The sequence below is a fragment of the Cebus imitator genome, unplaced genomic scaffold (genome assembly GCF_001604975.1).
Source record: "Cebus imitator isolate Cc_AM_T3 unplaced genomic scaffold, Cebus_imitator-1.0 Scaffold291, whole genome shotgun sequence".
Taxonomy (NCBI): Eukaryota; Metazoa; Chordata; class Mammalia; order Primates; family Cebidae; genus Cebus; species Cebus imitator.
In genome coordinates, this window is record NW_016107606.1 from 1,485,086 (window position 1) to 1,506,359 (window position 21,274).

Here is a 21,274-nt window from a genome sequence, read left to right on the forward strand (position 1 = left end):
TGCCTGATTGATTCAGCTGTTGAAACTTGTTTATGCCTCACAGAGTTCTCCAGCTGTGTTTTTCAGCTCCATCAAGTCATTTATGATCTTCTCTATGCTGGTTATTCTAGTTATCATTTCATCTAACCTTTTTTCAAGGTTCTTAGTTTCTTTGCATTGGGTTAAAATCTGATCTTTTAACTCAGAGAAGTTGGTTATTACCCACCTTCTGAAGCCTGCTTCTGTCAATTCATCAAATTCATTCTCTGTCTTTTTTTGTTCCCTTTATGGTGAGGAGTTGTGATCCCTGGGAGGGGAAGAGGTGTTCTGGTCTTTGAGGGTTTCATCCTTTTTGCGCCGGTTTTTTCTCATCTTGGTGGATTTATCTCCCTTTGATATTTGACGCTGGTGATTTTGGGAGGAGTCTCTCTTGGAGCTGTATCTTTTTTTGGCCTGTAGATGGTGATGCTGGGCTCTCTTGGATTCAGTCAGGTTGCTGGGTGGGTGGTCCTTTCCTGAAGTTTGTTTGCAGGTGAGATTGGCCCCCCCTTTCCACTAGCATCTCTTCTTCCCTGAGCTTGATCTGTCTGGTTGGGGTCAAACTGGTGTATTTGCTACCAAGCTCTCCAGCGAGTTTGAGTTCTGGGAGCCTGCCAGCCTTATGGCCTGTTTCCCTGCTTTCAACTCTGCCTCTTTCTGTGGGACGGTCCATCCCACTTGTGTTAGTCCAAACTTCAGACCAGGTCAGTGCAACAATTTGCCATGCCTGGCGAGAGCCACAGCTCAGATTTGCATTGACAACCCACGGCGCCCCTCAGTCTGGCAGGGCTCTCGTGGACCATTGGTTACAGGAGGGATGAGGTAAGCACAGGATCCAAATCAGAGCACCAAGTGGGTGGAGTCCCCTGACCCTCTGAGCCAGCTGCACATTCCAGGTAGGGACATACCCCGCCCTGTCTTGGTTTGCCCCCCCTGGGCAGCTCTCGCATAGCTCAATTAATCTTTTATAAATTATGTGTCTTCTTCTTGGTAATTTTTAATAGCTCTCTCAGGTTATTAATATCAAACTCTGTTGACCTGGTTTATAAAAGTTTTCCAAATCTACTGTTCACTTATTAACTGTTAAGAGGACATTTTCCATGGTAAAAGATTAATTTTTTACATATCCAGATATCTCCCTCTTGCAAATTTTTTTTTTTTTGGCTTATTAAACAAGGTCTTCTTTCACTCAAGAGTGCACATTGGACATTGCATGTAAGTTATTTCTCCTTTTTATGCTTTGTATCATTTATATATCTGGAATTTTTTGGATATATATGATGTCACAAGGTATCCAATTCTATTTTTAAGGTCAATAATGTATTTTCAAGCCTTATTTATTAAGTAACTTATACAGTAACTTATATGCACTATCTTTTGAATCATTTCTTAAATTTTTATATAAATAATAACTAATTCTGAATTTCCTATTCTGTTTAACTGATATTTCTGTGTAACCTTACGCCAATGTGATTGTTATTGTTTAGAATATATTGGCTTTGTAATATGACGTGAGGTCCATTAAAGCAAGTTTCCCTCACTATTCTACCTTTTCATAAATTTTCTGTCTTGCATTAATTTTTATACACACTTAAAGAATATTGTATCCAATTAAAAGCAAGTCAGTTGGAATTTGAGATAGAATATCTTGGAGATATATATATTATTTTAGGAGATTTACATTTTAATAGATTGTCTTCTGATCCAAAATTTTACATTTTATTTGTTCAGACCTTATTATATGCCTTCAATGATATTGCATAGTTTTATTCTATGAAAACTCTATTATTCTTGTCAACTTTATTCCTAAGTATTTTGAAGTTGTTACCTGAGTGAATGTAACATTTTTTTCATTCCACTTCTAGATGCTTTGAATCAAGTTTTGTGCACTTGTTTTGTATACAGTCAATACAGTTTCTAGTTTATTCTTTTGAGTGTTTTTTTACTAGGATCTCTTCAATTTTCTAGGTGTATAATAATATCCAATTTTTAACCAGTTGTTGTCTTTTAACACTGTATTTGCAACATTCAAGACAATTTTACTATAGTTAGCCAATTCTATAGGCTCGTGCCTGTAATCCCAGCACTTTGGAAGGCCGAGACAGGCAGATCACAAGGTCAGGAGTTCAAAACCAGCCTGGCCAACAGAGTAAAACCCCGCCTCTAAAAAAATACCAAAAAAAATTAGCCAGGCATGGTGGTGGGTGCCTATAATCCCAGCTACTTGGGAGGCTGAGGCAGGAGAATCGCATAAACTCGGGAGGCAGAGGTTGCAGTGATCCGGGATTACGCCACTGCACTCCAGCTTGGGCAACAGAGCAAGACTCTGTCTCAGAGAGAGAGAGAGAGAGAGACAGATTGAAATAATTAAAAAGAATGAAGCAGAAATTCTTGGCCAGGCTCTGTGGCTCATGCCTGAATCCCAACACTTTGGGAGGCTGAGTCAGGCAGATCACAAGGTCAGGAGTTTAACACCAGAATGGCCAACACAGTGAAACCCTGCCTCTACTAAAAATACAAAAAATTACCCATCGTGGTGGTGGGTGCCTGTAGTCCCAGCTACTCAGGAGGCTGAGGCAGGAGAATCTCATAAACCTGGGAGGCAGAGGTGCAGTGAGCCAAGATCACGCCATTGCACTCTAACCCTGGGTAAGAGTGTGAGACTCAGACTCAAAAAAAAAAANAAAAAAAAAAAAAAAAAAAAAAAAAAAAAAAAAAAAAAAAAAAAAAAAAAAAAAAAAAAAAAAAAAAAAAAAAATTCTGGAGCTGACAAATGCAATTGATATATAGAAGAATGCATCATAGTTTTTAATAATAGAATTGAACAAGCAGAATTAATGAGCTTGAAGACAAGCGATTTAAAAATAAACAGAGGAAAAAAGGAAAAAAAGAAAACAATAGAGCATGCCTACAGGATCTAGAAGAGCCTCAAAAAAGGCAAATCTGAGTTACTGGGCTTAAGGATGAGGTAGAGAAAGAAGTAGAGGTAGAAAGTTTATTCAAAGGGATGGCAGAGAATTTCCCAAACTCAGAGAAAGACATCAATATTTAAATACAAGAAGGCTGTAGAACATTAAGCAGATTTAACCCAAATAATACCATCTCAGGACATTTAATAATCAAACTTTCAAAGATCAAAGACAAAGAAAGGATCCTAAAAGCAGCAAGAGAGAGATTTTAAAAAAGAAAACATACAATAGAGCTCTGATACATCTGTCAGCAGGCTTTTTAATAGAAACCTTACAGGCCGGGCAAGAGCAGCATGACATATTTACAGTGCTGAAGAAAAAAGCTTTTACCCTGGAATAGTATATCTAGTGAAAATATCCTTCAACCCTGAAGGAGAAGTAAAGACTTTCCCAGATAAGCAGAAGCTGAGGGACTTTATCAATAATGTCAGGCCTGTCCTACAAGAAATGCTGAAGAGAGCACTTCAATCAGAAAGAAAAGGACATTAATGAGAAATAAGAAATCATCTGAATGTGCAGAACTCACTGGTAACCAGAAGTACACAGGAAAACAAATATTATAATACTGTAACTGTGATGTGTAAACTACTCTAATCCTAAGTAGATAAACTAAATGATGAACAAATTAAAAGAATAACAACTTTTCAAGACATACACAGTACAATATGATATAAATAGAAACAACAAAAAATTTAAAAACGGGTACAGACATAAAGCATAAAGTTTTTATTAGTTTTCTTTTGCCAGTTTTTTTGTTTATACAAACACAGTTGAGTTGTCATCAACCTAAAATAATCAGAATAGCCCAATCCTAAGCAAAAAATACAAAACTGGAGGAATCACATTACCTGATCTCAAATTTCACTACAGAGCTTAGTAACCAAAACAGCATGGTATTGTCATTAAAACAGATACGTAGATCAGTGGAACAGAACAGAAAACCCAGAAACAAATCCACACACCTACAGTGCACTCATTTCCAACAAAGGTAATAAGAATATACACTGGGGAAAAGACAATCTCTTCCATAAATGGTGCTGAGAAAACTGAATATCTATATGCAGAAGAATGAAACTATACCCCTATCTCTTGACGTATGCAAAAATCAAATCATAATGGGTTAAAGGCTTAAAGCTAAGATCTCAAACTATGAAGCTACTATAAGGAAACATTGGGGAAATCTTCAGGACATTGGTCTGGGCAAAAATTTCTTGACTAATACCCTGTAAGCACAGGCAACCAAAGCAAAAATGGACAAATGCAATCATAAGTTAAAATGCTCTGCACAGCAAAGGAAATAATTAACTGCCACTGTGAAGAGATAATCCCCACAGAATGGGAGACAATATTTGCAAACTATCCATCTGACAAGGTATTAATAACCAGAATATATCAGGAGCGCAAACAACTCTATAGGAAAAAAAAAATTCCAATTTTTAAAAAATGGGCAAAAGATTTGAATAGACATTTCTTAAAATAAGACATACCAATGCCAAACAGATATATGAAAAGGTGCTCAACATCACGGATCATCAGAGAAATAAAAATCAAACAAATAAAAACTACAGTGAGATATTGTCTCACCCTAGTTAAAATGGCTTATATCAAAAGACAAGAAACAGAAAAAGCTGCAGAGGATGTGGAGAAAAAGGTAATACACTGTTGGTGAAAATAAATTAGTATAACCATTATGGAGAACAGTTTGGAGGCACATCAAAAAACTAAAAATAGAGCTATCATAAGATTCATCAATCCCAATGCTGGGTATATGCCCAAAAGAAAGGAAATCTGTATACAGAAGAAATATCTGCACTCCCATGTTGTTGCAGTACCGTTCACAGTAGCTAAGATTTGGAGGCAACCTAAGTGTTTATCAACACATGAATTGATAAAGAAAATATACTACATATACACAATGGAGTATTATTCAACCATAAAAAAGAGTGAGATCCTTTCATAGTTGGAACCAGAGATCATTATGTTAAGTGAAGTAAGCCAAGGACATAAAGGCAAACATCACATGTTCTCACTTATTTTTGGAATCAAAAATTCTAAACAAACAATTGAACTCATGGACACAGAGAGTGGAAGGATGGTTACCAAAGGATGCAAAGTGTAGTTGGGGAGATGGGGAAGGAAAGTGGAGATGGTTAATGGGTACAAAACAATAGAATAAATAAATAAGAACTAAATATTTGATAGCACAGCAAGGTGACTATAGTCAATAATAACTTAATTGTACATTTTTAAATAATGAAAAGAGTCTAATTGGATTGTTTGTAACACAAACGATAAATGCTTGAGGGAGTAGATACCCCATTCTCCATGATGTGATTATTACACATTGCATGCCTGTATCAAAGCATCTCATGTACTCCATAAATATATATACCTACTATGTACCCACAAAATTATAAAAAGTGTAATCAAATCAAGTCTTTAAATCCAATATTTGTTTACAGAAAGTGATAGAGAAAACAGCTAACACCACAAAAGAACTGATCAGAAAATCCAGAATGTACAATATTAGAATATCCTCTCCAGACAGCCAACACAGTTGGCCCAGTTTTTCCAGGAAACCAAGTGCGTGTGTGTGTGTGTGTGTGTGTGTGTGTACATGTGTTTTAAACAGAGAATTATTGGAGAATAAAAGCGACTTCGGACTGCAGCTGTCTTAGCCACACACTGAAATCACCTGAGTGTACAGTGATGGGTCTCCCACCAGGTTACTTAAGGGTGAATGTCTGCTGCTTAAACCTTGAAGGCCAGGTGGTAAGCCAAGGCCATGGTGCCTACCTGAGGAGCAGGTGTCCCTGAGAACCCAAACATCCCCAAAAGGATCTGAGAACCTACCAAGAGAAACAGCCCCATCACAGGCACACAGCAGGCAAAGAGCCAGAAAATTAGCTTAAAAGCAGCTTAGAGACAGGAGGAGGCACAGATCTCTGGAGCTGTTCTGCCGCTGTCCAGGAGTGCCCCATGTAAAGTCCTACTAAACTCATCTACTCACCAGGCTGGAATTGTTGCAGTCATTCTTTGGCCTCTCAGCTCCCTTCCAGTTTGGGAGAAGGCTTTTCTACACAATTTCAAGTTTTCCTCATCACAAGTGGAGTCGTGAACAGGATCCTAGATACCAAATGATGCACAAGAGAAGGGCATCTGCAGGGGAATACTGGGGTAACCAGAAACGTGTGTGGGGTGGAGTTGCCCTACTGCTTGAGCTTTGTGAACCATCACATGAGTACCAGGATGCTCAGAAAACATAGGCAAGGCCTGAGCACATATTGCAAGTAGCTAATATATTCAAAGTATGATAAGGAGACCAAACGTGCTGTTTCTGCAAAAAGGCTGGCTACTGAGGACTCATTAGAGCAGGAAAGGGAAAAAGCATAGGAATTCCTGCAGAAGTTCAAAGGCTTGCCAGCTCTGCTAGAAATCCAGCTTCTTATATATTATGGCTTATTCCTGTGCACATTTTAAAACTGATGGGCAAATTGAAAAGAAAACTTTAGAGCTTAAATTGTTAACCTGCAACTATAGAGTTAATGAGAGTCTTCTACAAATATTTCTCTTATTTCCTTTCCTGCCTGTTTTGTATCTGCTGTTATTAAGCTACTGGCGTTGGGATAAAACTTGCTATTTGTATTACTGCCAATTCAAGGTTACTTAGGGATTTGTCTGATATGATAAGCCTTCAGTTAGACTGATCAAGCAAAACATAGAGAAAATACAAATGTTTAAAATCAAAAAAGAGGAGACATTGCAATTCCTTTTAAACATAGATTAAATGACAAATTCCTAGAAAAACATAAAATACTAAAACTGGAAAAATAGATAATCTGAATAGTCTTTTAACAAGTAAAGTGATTTAAATACTAATATGTACTTTATAAATTCATAGATCAATTTTATAGATCAACTGGTAGTTCAGAAATAAATCAACATATCAATTGATTTTGACAAGGGTGCCAAGACCATTCAATGGGGAAAAACCGTCTTTTCAGCAAATGATTCTGGGACAACCAGATAACCACAGGCAAAAAAAGGAAGTTGGATCACTACCTCACACTATATGTAAAAAATTAACTCACATGATTATAGACTTAAATATAAAATCTAGAGCTATAAAATTCGTAGAAGAAAACATAGACATAAATCTTGATGATCTAGGATTCAGCAATTTTAGTTATGCTACCAGAAGCAAAAGTGGCAAAAAAAAAAAAAAATGGATTTTATCAAAATTGTAAATCTTTATGCTTCTAAAGACACCCACAAAATGTGAAATGACCGTTCATATAATGAGAGAAAATATTTCCATATCTTATATACATATTAAAAGACTTGTACCCAGAGTATATACAAAACAAATATAACTTGTTAATAAAAAGATAAATACCCCAATGAAAATATCAGAAAAGGATATAAACAGACATTTTATCCTAAAAAGATATAAAATGGTGATAAGTATGTGAGAAGATGCTCTATATAATCACTCAGGGAAATATAAATCAAAACTATGAGATACACTCTCAAAGATGGCTATAATTAAAAAGAGAAAATAAATCAGAGAAGATATGGAGAAATTGTAACTCTTATAAAATGCTGTTAGTAGTGTAAATAATGCCCCCATTTTGAAAAAAACATTTGGCATTTCCTCAAAAGGTTAAATATTGGTTTGTCATATGACTTAGCAATTTCACTCCTAGATATATACACAAGGTGAATAAAATATATGTCCACACAGTAGCATGTACGTGAATGTTTATAGCAGCATTATGCCTAATAATAAAAAGAGTGGAAAACACAAATGTTAATCAACTGGATAAACAACATGTGGTATATTCATACAATGGAACATTACTTAGCCATAAAGAGTAATGAAATACTGATCCATTCTACAACATAATGGAACCTTGAAAACATTATGCTTAGTAAAAAAGGCAGTCACAAAAGGCCGCATATTGTATTAATTCATTAATGTCAAATATCAGAATAGGCAAATCCATAGAGACAGAAAGTGGATGAGTAGCTGGCAGAAGGTGGAGGGTTGAAGAAATGGGGAATTATTTCTCATGAGTATGGGATGCCTTTGAAGATAATGAAAATGTTTTAAAATTGTGGAGTGGTCACAAGTCTATACTTAAAAAGGTCACTAACTTGTATACTTTAAAGAGGTGGTTTTATGGTATGTAAATTATATCTCATTAAAGTTGTTATAAAAATAGTCATTGTATTTTCTCTTCTCTACAGATTTCCCTTAATAAAGGGGAAAAAAAACCTCTGCTTCACAAGAAAAGTAAAAGAAGATGAGTTTTACCAGACTGCTTTCTGTACACCTGAATGATGGACACTTCATGCCTATGCTGGGGTTTGGCACCTCTGCCCCTAGGAAGGTAACCATAATGGTATTGGCAATGGAGTAGTAGGTGGCTCCTGATCAGAATCAGTCACTATGTGAAATTCAGGTGGCCCTTGCTTTTCTCATTTGTAACACACTTATCACCAAGTTAGGTTACTTTGTACATTAAGTCAGGGCTTTTCATGTTTTAGTAGATATGTAAACACTTGAGGATCTTGTTAAAAATATAGATTTAGAGGCCTTATCCCTGAAGGTTCTGATTGAGTAGATCTTGAATGAGGCTCTAAAATTTACATTTATAATAAGCTTCCAACTGATTCAGATGCTGCTTGTCCAAAACTATGCTTGGAGTGGCACTCCATCAAGAGAGATGGAAGTATGCATGCAACTGTTCGGAATACAGGGGTGAGTAAGTCTGTTGCTGTTACTCTGGCTTCTGTCCAGTTGTAGCCATTTCATAGTAGAAGAAACAAAATCCTATTGACATGATTACCATGTGCCAGAAACTTCACAGCAAACTTGTTTGTGAGAAAATTGTGTTGTAATTTTTAATACCCAAGTCCCCCTGTTCACCACTAATAAGAATATTGAGAGAAAGTTCTAGGGCATAGGAACTTGGGAAAAGAGAGACAGGCTTAGAGGCAGCTGTGTGGTCTAGGTGGCCACAGTCTCTGAGAGGCCAAGTTGGTAAGATGATGCCATGAAGACTCACATGGTACTTGAAAAATTTCCTTCTCCTTGGCTCTGTGCATGTTTGTGGATCAAGCACTGCAAACTTGCAAGGGCACACCTCAGTGGCTGTTGGTGAAAAACATTATAATTATTTAAGAAAAGTTGTAGGATTGTTTCCCAACACAAGAGAAATGATGTTTACCATTGAGGACTGCAAAGAAGACTGTCATGAAGTATTGCTTTTGCCATTCCTTGGCTCTTTAACCTGGGGATACTTAAAAAAATCTTCACAGACTCAGTTGACTCAACAGTAGTTAGAAATGAAACAACTATACCCATGAGGCATTTTACTTACTAAGTGAGGTATAAAGAGTTCTAATATAAACAGAAAAATTATGGATGACTTCAAGAGTCCAGGCTGGTGGGCCAGAAGAATAATGGATGCCTAAGAAAAATAAGAAGCATGTGAAGGAGAAAGTGTTGCTTAAGAACCGGCATAGCAGCCAAAAGAAGAAATAATTATGAGATTTTTTTGAGTGAAAAAATAGTTTTACTTTTCAAATAATTATTTTATTTTAAAAATCAAAAAAATGATTTAAAAATATTTTTAAATAGCTTATTTTCCTTTAAAATAATTTTTAAAACTGTATCTATTTTTGTTCTTCCTCAAATGTTCTTTGTTTTCCAAGTTAAAATAGGTAAATCAACATTTTATTGTGTCTAAAGTTGTATCTTTATGTTGATAATTATTAGCATTGAATTATTGGATCAAAACCAATTTTATAATCTCTTATAGAGCAAATTAAGTTAGGAATGTAAATCTATAGATTGTGCAAATCTATAGATCATATATATACTATAAATACATAGATAGAAGTGTAAAGTCTGTGATGTGCTGAGCCTAGCTCATGAGGACTCAAAAGAGTATATTGTGAGCATCTTTGCCCATTTTGGCAAGCTTGAACTTAGCCATGGTGGAAGAGTATTTACACTATAGAAATTGGCAAATACTACAAACCAGGACTTCTTCAGAGTTAGTTGTTAAACATTTACCACTGATTGTTATTCAACATTTAGCTTTGCCACCTCTAGCTCTTAGCCCTTAGTGGAGGGGGCGGGGACATTCTTTTGAATACCTCTTTAGAGAATTGATCATCTGTTTCTGAGCCAAACAGGTCTTTATCTCTTTATGCTCCTCCAGGTTGCCATGAGTAATGTAGAAGAAGCCGTCCAGGTGGCAATAGATGTAGGCTACCGCCATATTGACTCAGCTTATTTGTACCTGAATGAAGAAGCCATTGGGCAGGCCATCAGGAAGAAGATTGCCAATGGCACTGTGAAAAGAAAAGATATATTCTATACCACAAAGGTGTTAAGTACCGCATCTGTATCTGTGGGAAGTCACTCTAGGCTGTAGAGCTCCTTGTCAAATTGCTCTTTATTGGTTTAATCTTCATCTCCTCAGACTTGCACCATGAGAAGTCTGGTTAGGAACGTGGATTCTGTAATCAGACTTTTATATTTGAATTCAGGCTCTGACATTTAATAAATGTGTGACCTTCTCTAGTCTATAGCAAGTGTAAAAATAAGTAAATAAATATGTGCAACCTCCGACAAACTACGAAAACACTATCCTTCAGTTTCCCAAGTTGTAAAATTAAGACAATATTATTTATCTCACAGAATTTTTATGAGTGTTACATTTTAAAAATACATGTAAAGCTTGCTGAAAAGTATTTGGTACCTTTCAGATGTTCAAAAATGCTGTTATTATTATCATAATTTTTTAACTCAGAAATGATTTGGCTCTTCCTACTCTACTATAGTCAAGTTTTGACAAAGTGACTTAATCTGTCTTAGCTAAAGTATGAGGTAATGTGATTTAGTCAGAAAGTGCAGGCTTTGGAAACAGATGTACTAGGATCAAATTTTAGTTCTTGAATATTCCATTTGACTTTGTGAAATTTCTTAACCAAAAAACAAAACAAGTTTTTTAGCCTCTCTAAGTCTTCATCCTGGCATCTCAACATATTTTGTGGTCAATAAATGTTTATTTCTCTGAAGATTAAGTTAATGTTTATAAATGTACTTACATATTTCTTTTTAAACTCTTGAGCCATTTTCTTCTTTTAATAATACTCTTCATATTCACTGACATCATATCTGAAACAAAAAAACTTAGGTATTTAAGTCAGGTAGGAAAAGGAACACCAAAGAAATTTTAACGCTAGTGTTCATTGAACTGACTACTGCTAGAAAAACAAAGAACAAATAAACAAAACATTTAAACGTGAGGGGAAGAAGTCCACAGAGATAGAACATAGGCCCATGCAGGTCAATCCCATGCAAGCTTGTAATAAAAGCATTTCTTCCAGCCCAGCATGTAACCTGTAACTGCCTTTAGCTGTGCAGTAGCTACAGCACCAGGCTTCTCAGTCTCATCTTTTAATTCTCCTTTCGTACAAAAGATTGGTTTCTTTAGCTTTAGTCATTTTGATGATTTTTTTCCCCTAGATTGTTGATTCTTAGATTGAGGTAACTGAAGTACCCAAAAAAGATATCCCCTATGGGTCTAACTATCTTTGGGAAACCTAACCATTTAATACAGTCAAACCAGAGCCTGTGGAATCACCATCACTTGGGGTTCCAGTCTGGCAGGCAATTTCCCAGTCTACTCTCCAGATATTGTGATTTATTATGTTAGGAGTAGAATCTAGGAATATGTTTGTACAAGCAAATCAGATTATTCTTTTACATTCTAAAGTTTGAGAATCTGATGAAACTGGTACTTTTTTCTCTACATGTATCATCTTCATTCCATATGAAAATCTGCTATGATGATTAAGAGCTTAGCGTTGACTGGGAATAACTTGTCACTTCTCTAAGAGCATTTGGCTGCTGATGTTTATTTGCCATTTAATTAAGCTCTCTTGAAGACTTTTGAAGAAGTACTCTCACACAACTTCTCTTTCAACCATTGCAGCTGTGGGGCACCTTTTCCCGCCCAGAATTGGTCCAAAGAGGCCTTGAACTGTCACTGCAGAAACTTCAGCTGAGCTACGTGAATCTTTACCTTATTCATTACCCGGTATCTCTGCAGGTTAGCATAAGTTGTTTTACTTTGGTGATCAACATAAATACTAGTCACTGAATGCAAGAGAGGCAACAGTTTCTGAGGATGAGATGATACTTTTAAAATTCTCTCTCATGCTTTTTATTTTTTTTTTTTCTGAAATTCTTCTAAACTCAGTTCACAACTCTAGCCCCAGAGTGACAGAAGTTCAGTGGTGTGAACAGCTTTGCCTCAGTCTTGCGGATGTACTGCCAATATTTTCAAGTTCTTATCCCCTGGAGTCTCAAACCCACATGGCTGACAGTGGAATTCAGTTGCAGAACAGGAGGTTCAATGAGGACAAGACTCAGCTTTGAATGCTGACAAGTCACTGGCAAGAGAGAGCTCTTTGCAAGGGTCCAGGACCAGGGAGCCTGCTGAGTATCACACTACCCTAGAGTCTGCCCAGGATAGGATCCTAAGTGCCTCAGCTTAGCCTTGACACAGACAATATTGATTAAATTTGTAACGCTCAAAAGCATTTCTAGGACGCATATTTCCTACATGTGCTGCCTCTGCCATTAGCATAATTTTACAAATTTATTCAAGAATAAGGATGGAGGGCTCCATGAGTCTCAAGGTTTATAGGCCCTAAGGCTGGCTGAGACCAGGCAGAGCTTTGTGCAAACTCTCCTTCTTTCCTGTGTTCCAGCCTGGAAAGGAGTTTATCCCAATGGACTCACAGGGAAAGATCATTTTTGACACAGTGGATCTCTGCAGCACATGGGAGGTGAGTGCAGCTCCAGTGAGCCCATCTCTGCACCTTGGGGGAGACAGAAAAAATAGACAAGGAATTCGGGAAATGGGGCCTGTTCTAATATGCCCAATGTTCAGACTCGAGAGAGCCCTCGATGTCTCTCTGCCTCTGTTTTCACATTTCATTAACTTACTCATCCAGCAAGTATGTATTGAGTGCCTACAGTGTATCAAGTTCTATTCTGCGTACCCAGAGAACATCAGTGAACAGAACCAGGGTGTTGGTCCATGCATGGGGAGGTGCTGTGGTAAGTGGGGGTGAGAAATAAAGCTGTGTGCTGGAGTCGGTTTGGGGCACAGACCTGCAATGATAAACAGAGTGGCAGGGTAGGCGTCTTTGAAAGAGTGACATTAGAGCGAAGACTTGTAGCAGACGCAGGAATTGATTGCTTGGATATCTGGGGAAAGAGTGATACAGGCAGAAAGAGAGACAAGGTAGTGCTTTGCTTTTGTTTTTGTCTTTTTAGATAGAGCTTTGCTCTGGCAACCAGGCAGGAGTACAATGGCAAGTTCTTGGCTCACTACAACCTTTGCCTCCTGGGTTCAACCGATTCTCCTGCCTCAGCCTCCTGAGTAGCTGGGGTTACAGGCATGCACCACCATGCCTGGCTAATTTTTGTATTTTTAGTAGAGACTGGGTTTCACAACATTGGCCAGGCTGGTTTCAAAGCCCTGACCTCAGGAGATCCTCCTGCCTCAGCCTCCCAAAGTGCTAGGGTTACAGGAGGGAGCCACCGCACTGGGCCACAGCAATGTTTTTAAGAGGGGAGAGATACTAGTGTGTCCAAGAACAGCAAGGGGACATGTGAGACTGGACATTGTGAGTGAGTGGACAGTGCAGGGAATTAGGTCAGAAAGCAGAAGCCGGCAGTCCCACGGGTGGAAAACCTGCCTCTCAGGCCACACCTGCTGCACTTCCTGTTCTCTTGGCACTTGGTACTGGTTTTGCCGTTGCTCCATCAAACTCTTCTAGGTATTCACTAAAGACCATGCTAGTTCCCTTAACTCTGTCCTGGCTACCTACTCGCATTGTTTTCATTCCATCTTCTTGCCCGTTTATTTTACTTATTTACTTTTCGTTTTTCTTTTACTCGGTCCATTCGTGCCTTATTGATCGACATCTGCACTTTGCAAGGCTGTGACTCTCACACTGTCTCATACTCAATCTTCGCCTACCTCTAATGTGCAGACATTTATTATTTGCCTCTAGCTGGCTATATAGATTACTCCTCACAACACCTTCCTCTCCAGGCCATGGAGAAGTGTAAGAACACAGGATTGGCCAAGTCCATCGGGGTGTCCAACTTCAACCGCAGGCAGCTGGAGATGATCCTCAACAAGCCAGGGCTCAAGTACAAGCCCGTCTGCAACCAGGTGAGCGCCAGCCACCTGCCCCACCAACTGCTTCCTTTGCTCTTTGGCTTCCTCTATTCTCAATTTGACAAAGCTACTGATGACATGCTTCTCCACATGTATTTTACCTTTCAACATCAGATGCTTCAAGGGAAGAGAACACACTTTGAATTGTTGAAAAGAGTGCATGACGCCATGTCACCTTATCAAAAAATAATCTAAGGTTTTTAAAAAAATATGAAGAGTATAATCTACCAGGTGCTATCATGGTTGGTTCTAGAAGTTAGAACTAGTGAATGACTGACAACAACTTCTTATTTTTTCTTTTTTTCTCTTTTCTTTTGAGATGGGGTTTCATTGTTGTTTCCTAGGCTGGAGTGGAATGGCACAATCTCAGCTCACTGCAGTGTCCGCCTCCCAGGTTCAAGCGATTCTCCTGCCTCAGCATCCCATGTAGCTGTGATTACAGGTAGTCACCACCACGCTTGGCTAATTTTTTATACATTTAGCACAGACAGGTTTTCACCATGTTGGCCAGGCTGGTCTCAAACTCCTGACCTCAGGTGATCCACTCGCCTTGGCCTCCCAAAGTGCTGAGATTACAGCATGAGCCACCATTCCCAGCTGACAACCACTTTTTTTTTTAACAGAAAAGATCAGCAAATTTGGAAAATACTTTCATATCAATTTGTATGTAAAAGAAAATGGATGATTCACTTTTATGTATGCCAACTCCTTTAAGGGCTGTGTTGTGAGATAACCACTGAGCCTCTCCGTGGTACAAAATCCCTCCCAAACTTATGAAAAGCAACTGTTTGGATTCAGAGTAGGCTTTTTAAAAGAGTCCTGTTGCATAACAATGAGAATGCACTGAATGTCCCTAAAGTAGGCACTTCAAAATCATTAAAATGGTAAAATTTAAGCATGAGATTGTCATAATCAGTTGATTTAAGAAAACATGGTAAAAGTTACATTATGGATATTTTACCACAATACAAAATATAAAAATGTTATTAAAGTCTAGTCAATAAGATAAGCCCACTTGAATGGGCAACACATAACCTGCAGTATCCTGAAGGATTGTGAGGCAAGTCACATGACTGTAGGAAGATCTGGCAATCCATCGGTGCTGAGGAAGGCTCACACTTCAACCAGGTGGCCGCATCTCCATTTAAACATCTGACATGCAGACTAAGTGAGGATGATCATCAATTTATAATTGGCTGTTAGTAAATCTTCATTTATTTCATTTTTTTTTTGAAGAAAAAAACAAATAGGAGTTCTAAAAAGCTTCTTTTGTGACGCTTGGGAATTTTACCTCCACTTGCACATCATCAATTTAGAGAAAGAAAAAAAAATGGTTTTGAGTTCAGTAGTTCATGAAGACCCAGAGGAGAATCTGGACATTACCTTGAACTCTAAAGGGTGAAAAGAATTTGGCTAAGTGAAGGCTGATTGGCTGGGAGGGACTTTACATGGCCTTGAAATCTCGAGCAAAAGTACAACTGGTTAATTATGTGCAGCAAACTGATCATAGTGAGAAATTCACTCAGGTGAGGCTTTACAGGGTCCAGGTGGGTTTTAAGCCCTGAATCTAATGAGCTACCCTTCCTTACTTTTTAGTGTTATGACTAAGCAAACACACATGCAGCAATTCCATAGAAGGTTGATGTGTACTGATGATTAAGCCAATGCAGGGCCTTTCCTGCAGGCTGGGTTGGAGAACACAGTTCAAGTGAGCCTTAAATGAGGTCTCTTGCTTTTCTTTGGATCTGTGTCCATTCCTCTTATCAAATCACTGGAGTCAGGGAACAAACAGTAAGAAAAGCATGCAGCCAAAAGTTCATTTGCCAAACTCTTGGATTCCGGGCTGGTGGATCACAAGCTGAAAAGTCATTACTCATATCCTCAAATTATGTAAACAATTCATCAGATGGAAAACTAGCAATTCGACTCAATAGAGAATTGATGTCACAAGGCAAAATGCTGCCCCCAGTTCTGGAGAGACAGGCTGATAGAGACACCATCAGTGTTCCACAGCTGAGGCTAGTGCTGAGTAGGAAAACCTACACTGTTGTTACTGAATTGCTGGGAGCTCCATGTGGACAAGTCTGAAAGAGAATACTCCAGGGACACCCAGTCTTAGGGAGGCCTCCACACTTTTGTAAGTTGTACCTCTACTGTCTACCAAGTTTTTGCAGTGAATACCAGAGACAATGTTTTGGTACAAGCCCAGAGTAGCCATGTTTTCCTAAAAGGGCCTGCCCTCAGCAGAAGATACTTTACTAGAGCCTATGCCTGAAGTTTTACTTGAATCTAACCTAAGGAAAAAGAAATATACTCAATTCCAACTGAAAGAATCAACAAAATCTCCTGGAACTCACAAGTGAATATAAAAAGGTTGGTGAATATAAAAAGGTTGTAGTACATGAAGTTAATATACAAAAATCAATTGCTTTTCTATATGTCAGCAATGAAAAAGTGGAGTTTAGAGTTAAAAACACTATGCCATTTACATTAACTTCATACAAATAAACATTTCGGTATAAATCTAATGAAGTGGGCTGGGTGCGGTAACTCATGCCTGTAATCCTCGCACTTGGGGAGGCTGAGGCGGGCAGACCCCCTGAGGTCAGGAATTCAAGACCAGCCTGGCCAACAAGGTGAAACTGTGTCTCTACTAAAACTACAAAAATTAGCTGGGTATAGTGATACGTAACTGTAATCCCAGAAACTTGGGAGGCTAAGGCAGGAGAATCTCTTGAACCCAGGAGGCAGAGGTTGCAGTGAGCCAAGATTATGCCACTGCACTACAGCCTGGGCAACAGAACAAGACTCTGTCTCAAAAAAACAAAACAAAACAAAATATGGGTAAGATCTATACAATCCCAATAAAATTACCAGTAAGTTATTTTTGTGAATACCAATGAACTCATCTTAAAGTTCACACTGAAAAGTAAGAAACAACGAATAGCTGACACAATACTGAAGAAGAAAGTCATATAACTAAAACTACCCATCTTTGAGAGATACTATAAAGTACAGTAATCATGACAATATGGTATTGGCGAAAGAATAGACAAATAGATCAATGGAATAGAACAGAGAGAGCCCAGAAATAGACCCACACAGATACAGTCATCTGATCTTGACAAAAGAGCAAAGGGAATTTAGTGGAGAAAATAATCTTGACAAATGGTGCTGGAAAAACTGTACATCCATATTCAAAAATTTTTAAAAAGATTTAGACACAGACTTAACATCCTTCATGAAAATTAACTCAAAATGGATCACAGACCTAAATGTAAAATAGAAAACTATAAAACTCCTAGAAGGTATAAAACAAACTAGATAACCTTGGGTATGGTGATGACTTTTTAGATATGTTACCAAGGGCATGATCCATGAAAGAAAGAATGAATAAGCTGGATTTCATTAACGTTAGAATATTCTGCTTTGTGAAAGACACTGTCAAGAAAATGAGAATACAAATCCCTGATTGGAGAAAATATTTGCAAAACATATATCTGATATAAAATTGATTTCCAGATTACACAAAGAAATCTTAAGACTCAAAAATAAGAAACCATAAACAACCATAAACAACCAAATGTAGAAATGAGCAAAAGATCTGAACAGTTTGACACAGATATATAGATGGCAAATAATCCAATAAAGTTGCTCAACATCATATATCACTAGACAATCATAAATTAAAAAGATATTACTGCATACCTGTTAGAATGGGCAAACTTCAAAACACTGACAACACCAACTGCTGCAGAGAATATAGAGAAACTGAAACTCTTCTTAATTGCTGGTGGAAATTATGTAGATTATTTCTTTTTGGTCACTTTGCAAGCGAGGGATCCCCAGCTAGTGATGCCCCACCAGGGCCTCACTCGACCACGCTGGTGAACCACAGCTGTGTGATAACTTGTACCTGAGTTTGGTGATTCTTGAGCTCTTGTACTACATCCAAGATGAATGAGGAAATGCTGGGCATTGAAGGGAGAGGAGGGGGGAGAAGAATTTTATTGAGTGATGAAAATGGCTTTAGCAGAGAGGGGATGCAGGGTTGGTCCCCATACCCAAAGGCAAGAAAGTCCCCCCATGTGGCTGGGTCTGGAGCCTTTTATGGACTTAGAATGGGGAGTGCATGCTGATTGGTTTGTGAATGTGCAAAAAAGGTTAAAGTGAAGACACCACTCAAAAGTGTGCATGACAGTGCAGAAAACCAATTAGGAAAGGGTAGGTATATGTAAAATAGGTGAAGGGTGGGGATGAACCAGAGGAAGCTGTGACAAACAGGAAGACAGGTGCTTAATCTTGTCCAAGGATTTAACTTGTAGTTTGGATTTCAGGCTATAAACTGTCCTGGGCTTGGAGGTGGGGTGTCACTGGGGACTCACCCCTATCTGCCTAGGCATTTGGCTATATCCTGCCATTCTCAAAAGTACAAAATGATACAGCCACTTTGGAAGACATTTTGGCAGTTTCTTACAAAACTATACATACTCTCACCACATAATCCACCGTCAGCAGTCATGCTTTCTGGCATTTACCTAAATAAGTTGAAAACATATCCAGACAAAAGCTTGCTCATAGACACTTATAGCATATATATTCATCATTGCCAAAACTTTGAAGCAACCAAGCTGTCACCATGGTTCATGAGCAAGAACCAAAGATGTCACCATGGTTTTCAGTCTGGGAGACTGAAATTCTCTTTTGGCCTTGTACACAACCTGCCCCCTAAGAGCACTGAGTTAATTATTTAATCAATAGTGCCATTGATTAAATGGCACTGTAATCCCAAGTGGGCTGTAATCCCAAGTGAAGCCCTTGGGAGCTTCATGGGTACAGCTGTGGATGACCATCATGGCTTGGCCAGTGTTGCTGGGATTCTGAAAGATATTTGATACCATCCAATGCAGCACTGCATGTCCCTAGTAAACTTGGTGTTGGTGGTTCCGTAACCTAACTCTCCTGCTTGGCATGCTGCAGGTGGAATGTCACCCTTACCTCAACCAGAGCAAACTCCTGGAGTACTGTAAGTCCAAGGACATTGTCATGACTGGATATGCTGCCTTGGGGTCTGACCCAGGCAAGGAATGGTAATAATCTCGATAAAGTTATTTTGTTGTGGTTTTTGTTTTGTTTTGTTTTGTTTGTTTGTTTGTTTGTTTAGATGGGGAATCTCACTCTGTCACCCAGGCGGGAGTGCAATGGCACAATCATGGCTCGTTGCAGGCTTGACCATCCAGGCTCAAGTCAGAATCTTCCCTCCTAGACTCCCTGAGTAGCTGGGACCACAGGCGTGCACCACCATGCTTGGCTAATTGTTTATTTTCATTTTTGTCGAGACAGGGTTTCGCCATATTACTCAGGCTAGTCTTGAACTCCTGGGCTCAAGTGATCCTCCCACCTTGGCCTCCAAAAGTGCTGGGATTAGAGGTGGAAGCCACCACTTCTGGCCCACAAAGTTATTTTATTCATAGATACTGTACCTTCTGAAGTAATCTCTCAACTATCTGAAGAAACTAAAAATAGACAGCAGGAATAAATTCACTTGTAAACCTTTTACCTAACCCAGACCTCCATTATAAGAACTCAGTAGAACTGCCATCTTCCATTCATTTGTCCTTCTTTTTTGGATGTAACGAAAGAAGCAGAACAGATATTGAGACAGCCAGAAGATAATGAGAAAGGTTGTAGGAGGTTAGCACCCCTGACCAAAATGAGCAGCCCCCAAGTAAAATGGATATTCAGCCTCAGACTTACAGCATCCCTGCCTCTCCTCTAAGGGTGAAAACAGACAACCCAGTTCTCCTGGAGGATCCAGTACTCAATGCCATTGCTGAAAAGCACAGGCGAACTCCAGCCCAGGTTGCCTTGCGCTACCAGCTGCAGCGGGGGGTGGTGGTCCTGGCCAAGAGCTTCACTGAGAAGAGAATCAAAAAGAACTTCCAGGTACAGGACAGGGTGGTGGCAGCAGAAAACTGACAGAGCCACATCATTTCCCCATGGCATGTGGGTTTTTGCGAAGCTCTCAAGGTGTATTTGGGCAAAGCTTATCCCCTTCTACATACTATGCATAAAGCACCATATTTAATTGCTTTGTCCCCCAGTGCTACAAGGGAGAATGGGATGGTTGGAAAGAACACTAAAGACAGGGTTAGAAGCAAGTCCTAATCCTGGGTTTTCCCCTGCAGTATGGTGCTGGGTAAGTCATCCCTTGATTTCTATGGCTGTAAAATAAAGGGATTAGATCATGTGAGGTTCAGGCTTAATTTTTCTAGGATTTCTTTGCTGCAATGACAGCTCCCCAAGAAAAGTCTCTGAGGAAGGATTAACAATGCCAATCTCAACTTTATAAATGGACAAATTCCTATGACATGCCACTGAATGAATCATTTGTCCATGACAACTCACTCATAAATCCTATACAAATTCCTACATGGAGGTAATGAGGTAATCCTACATGGATTTTGTGTGTTTGTGGAGAGGGGAGAAGAGGAATGGCAATTGCCTCAAGGAAATTAAATTGATCTTTTCACATTTCTGACAGATTTGTGACTTCCAGCTCACACCAGAGGACATGAAAACCATAGATGGCCTGAACAAGAATATGAGCTATTTTGAAAATGTAAGTAGCTTGTTTTGTTGTCAACACTAGGGAGCAGGACAGTGGGGGGAATTCAGCTGATTTCAATCCATAGAGGGCAGCGTCTGTTGCTTAGGAAAGCTTTTGGAAAACATTTTTTCTTCCAACTTCAGATCAGAGATATTTTGTTCCAAGGCTCAGGGCTCTGCCCAGACAAGAGTGTAAGCAGGCCGGGCACGGTGGCTCACGCCTGTAATCCCAGCACTTTGGGAGGCCGAGGCGGGTGGATCATGAGGTCAAGAGATCGAGACCATCCTGGTCAAAATGGTGAAACCCCGTCTCTACTAAAAATACGAAAAATTAGCTGGGCATGGTGGCGCGTGCCTGTAATCCCAGCTACTCAGGAGGCTGAGGCAGGAGAATTGCCT

The 21,274-nt window shown here is 38.9% G+C and overlaps 1 protein-coding gene across 1 annotated transcript; it reads left to right on the forward strand.

Annotated features, from left to right (window-relative positions):
- Window positions 1–8,237: 8,237 nt before the first annotated feature.
- LOC108285106 (prostaglandin F synthase 1-like) lies at window positions 8,238–21,069 on the forward strand. Its single transcript, XM_037729083.1, has 8 exons — window positions 8,238–8,380; window positions 10,220–10,387; window positions 12,002–12,118; window positions 12,783–12,860; window positions 14,138–14,260; window positions 19,247–19,356; window positions 20,047–20,212; window positions 20,811–21,069. Exons 1-8 carry the CDS (start codon window positions 8,294–8,296, stop codon window positions 20,916–20,918), a joined length of 957 nt encoding a protein of 318 aa, XP_037585011.1. The 5' UTR covers window positions 8,238–8,293; the 3' UTR covers window positions 20,919–21,069.
- Window positions 21,070–21,274: the final 205 nt, after the last annotated feature.

Coding starts and splice junctions, on each gene's coding strand:
- LOC108285106 (XM_037729083.1), top strand. CDS start 8,294: ATGAGTTTTACCAGACTGCTTTCTGTACACCTGAATGATGGACACTTC. Junction 14,261..19,246: donor ACAAGCCCGTCTGCAACCAG/GTGAGCGCCAGC, acceptor GGCATGCTGCAG/GTGGAATGTCACCCTTACCT. Junction 20,213..20,810: donor GAATCAAAAAGAACTTCCAG/GTACAGGACAGG, acceptor CATTTCTGACAG/ATTTGTGACTTCCAGCTCAC.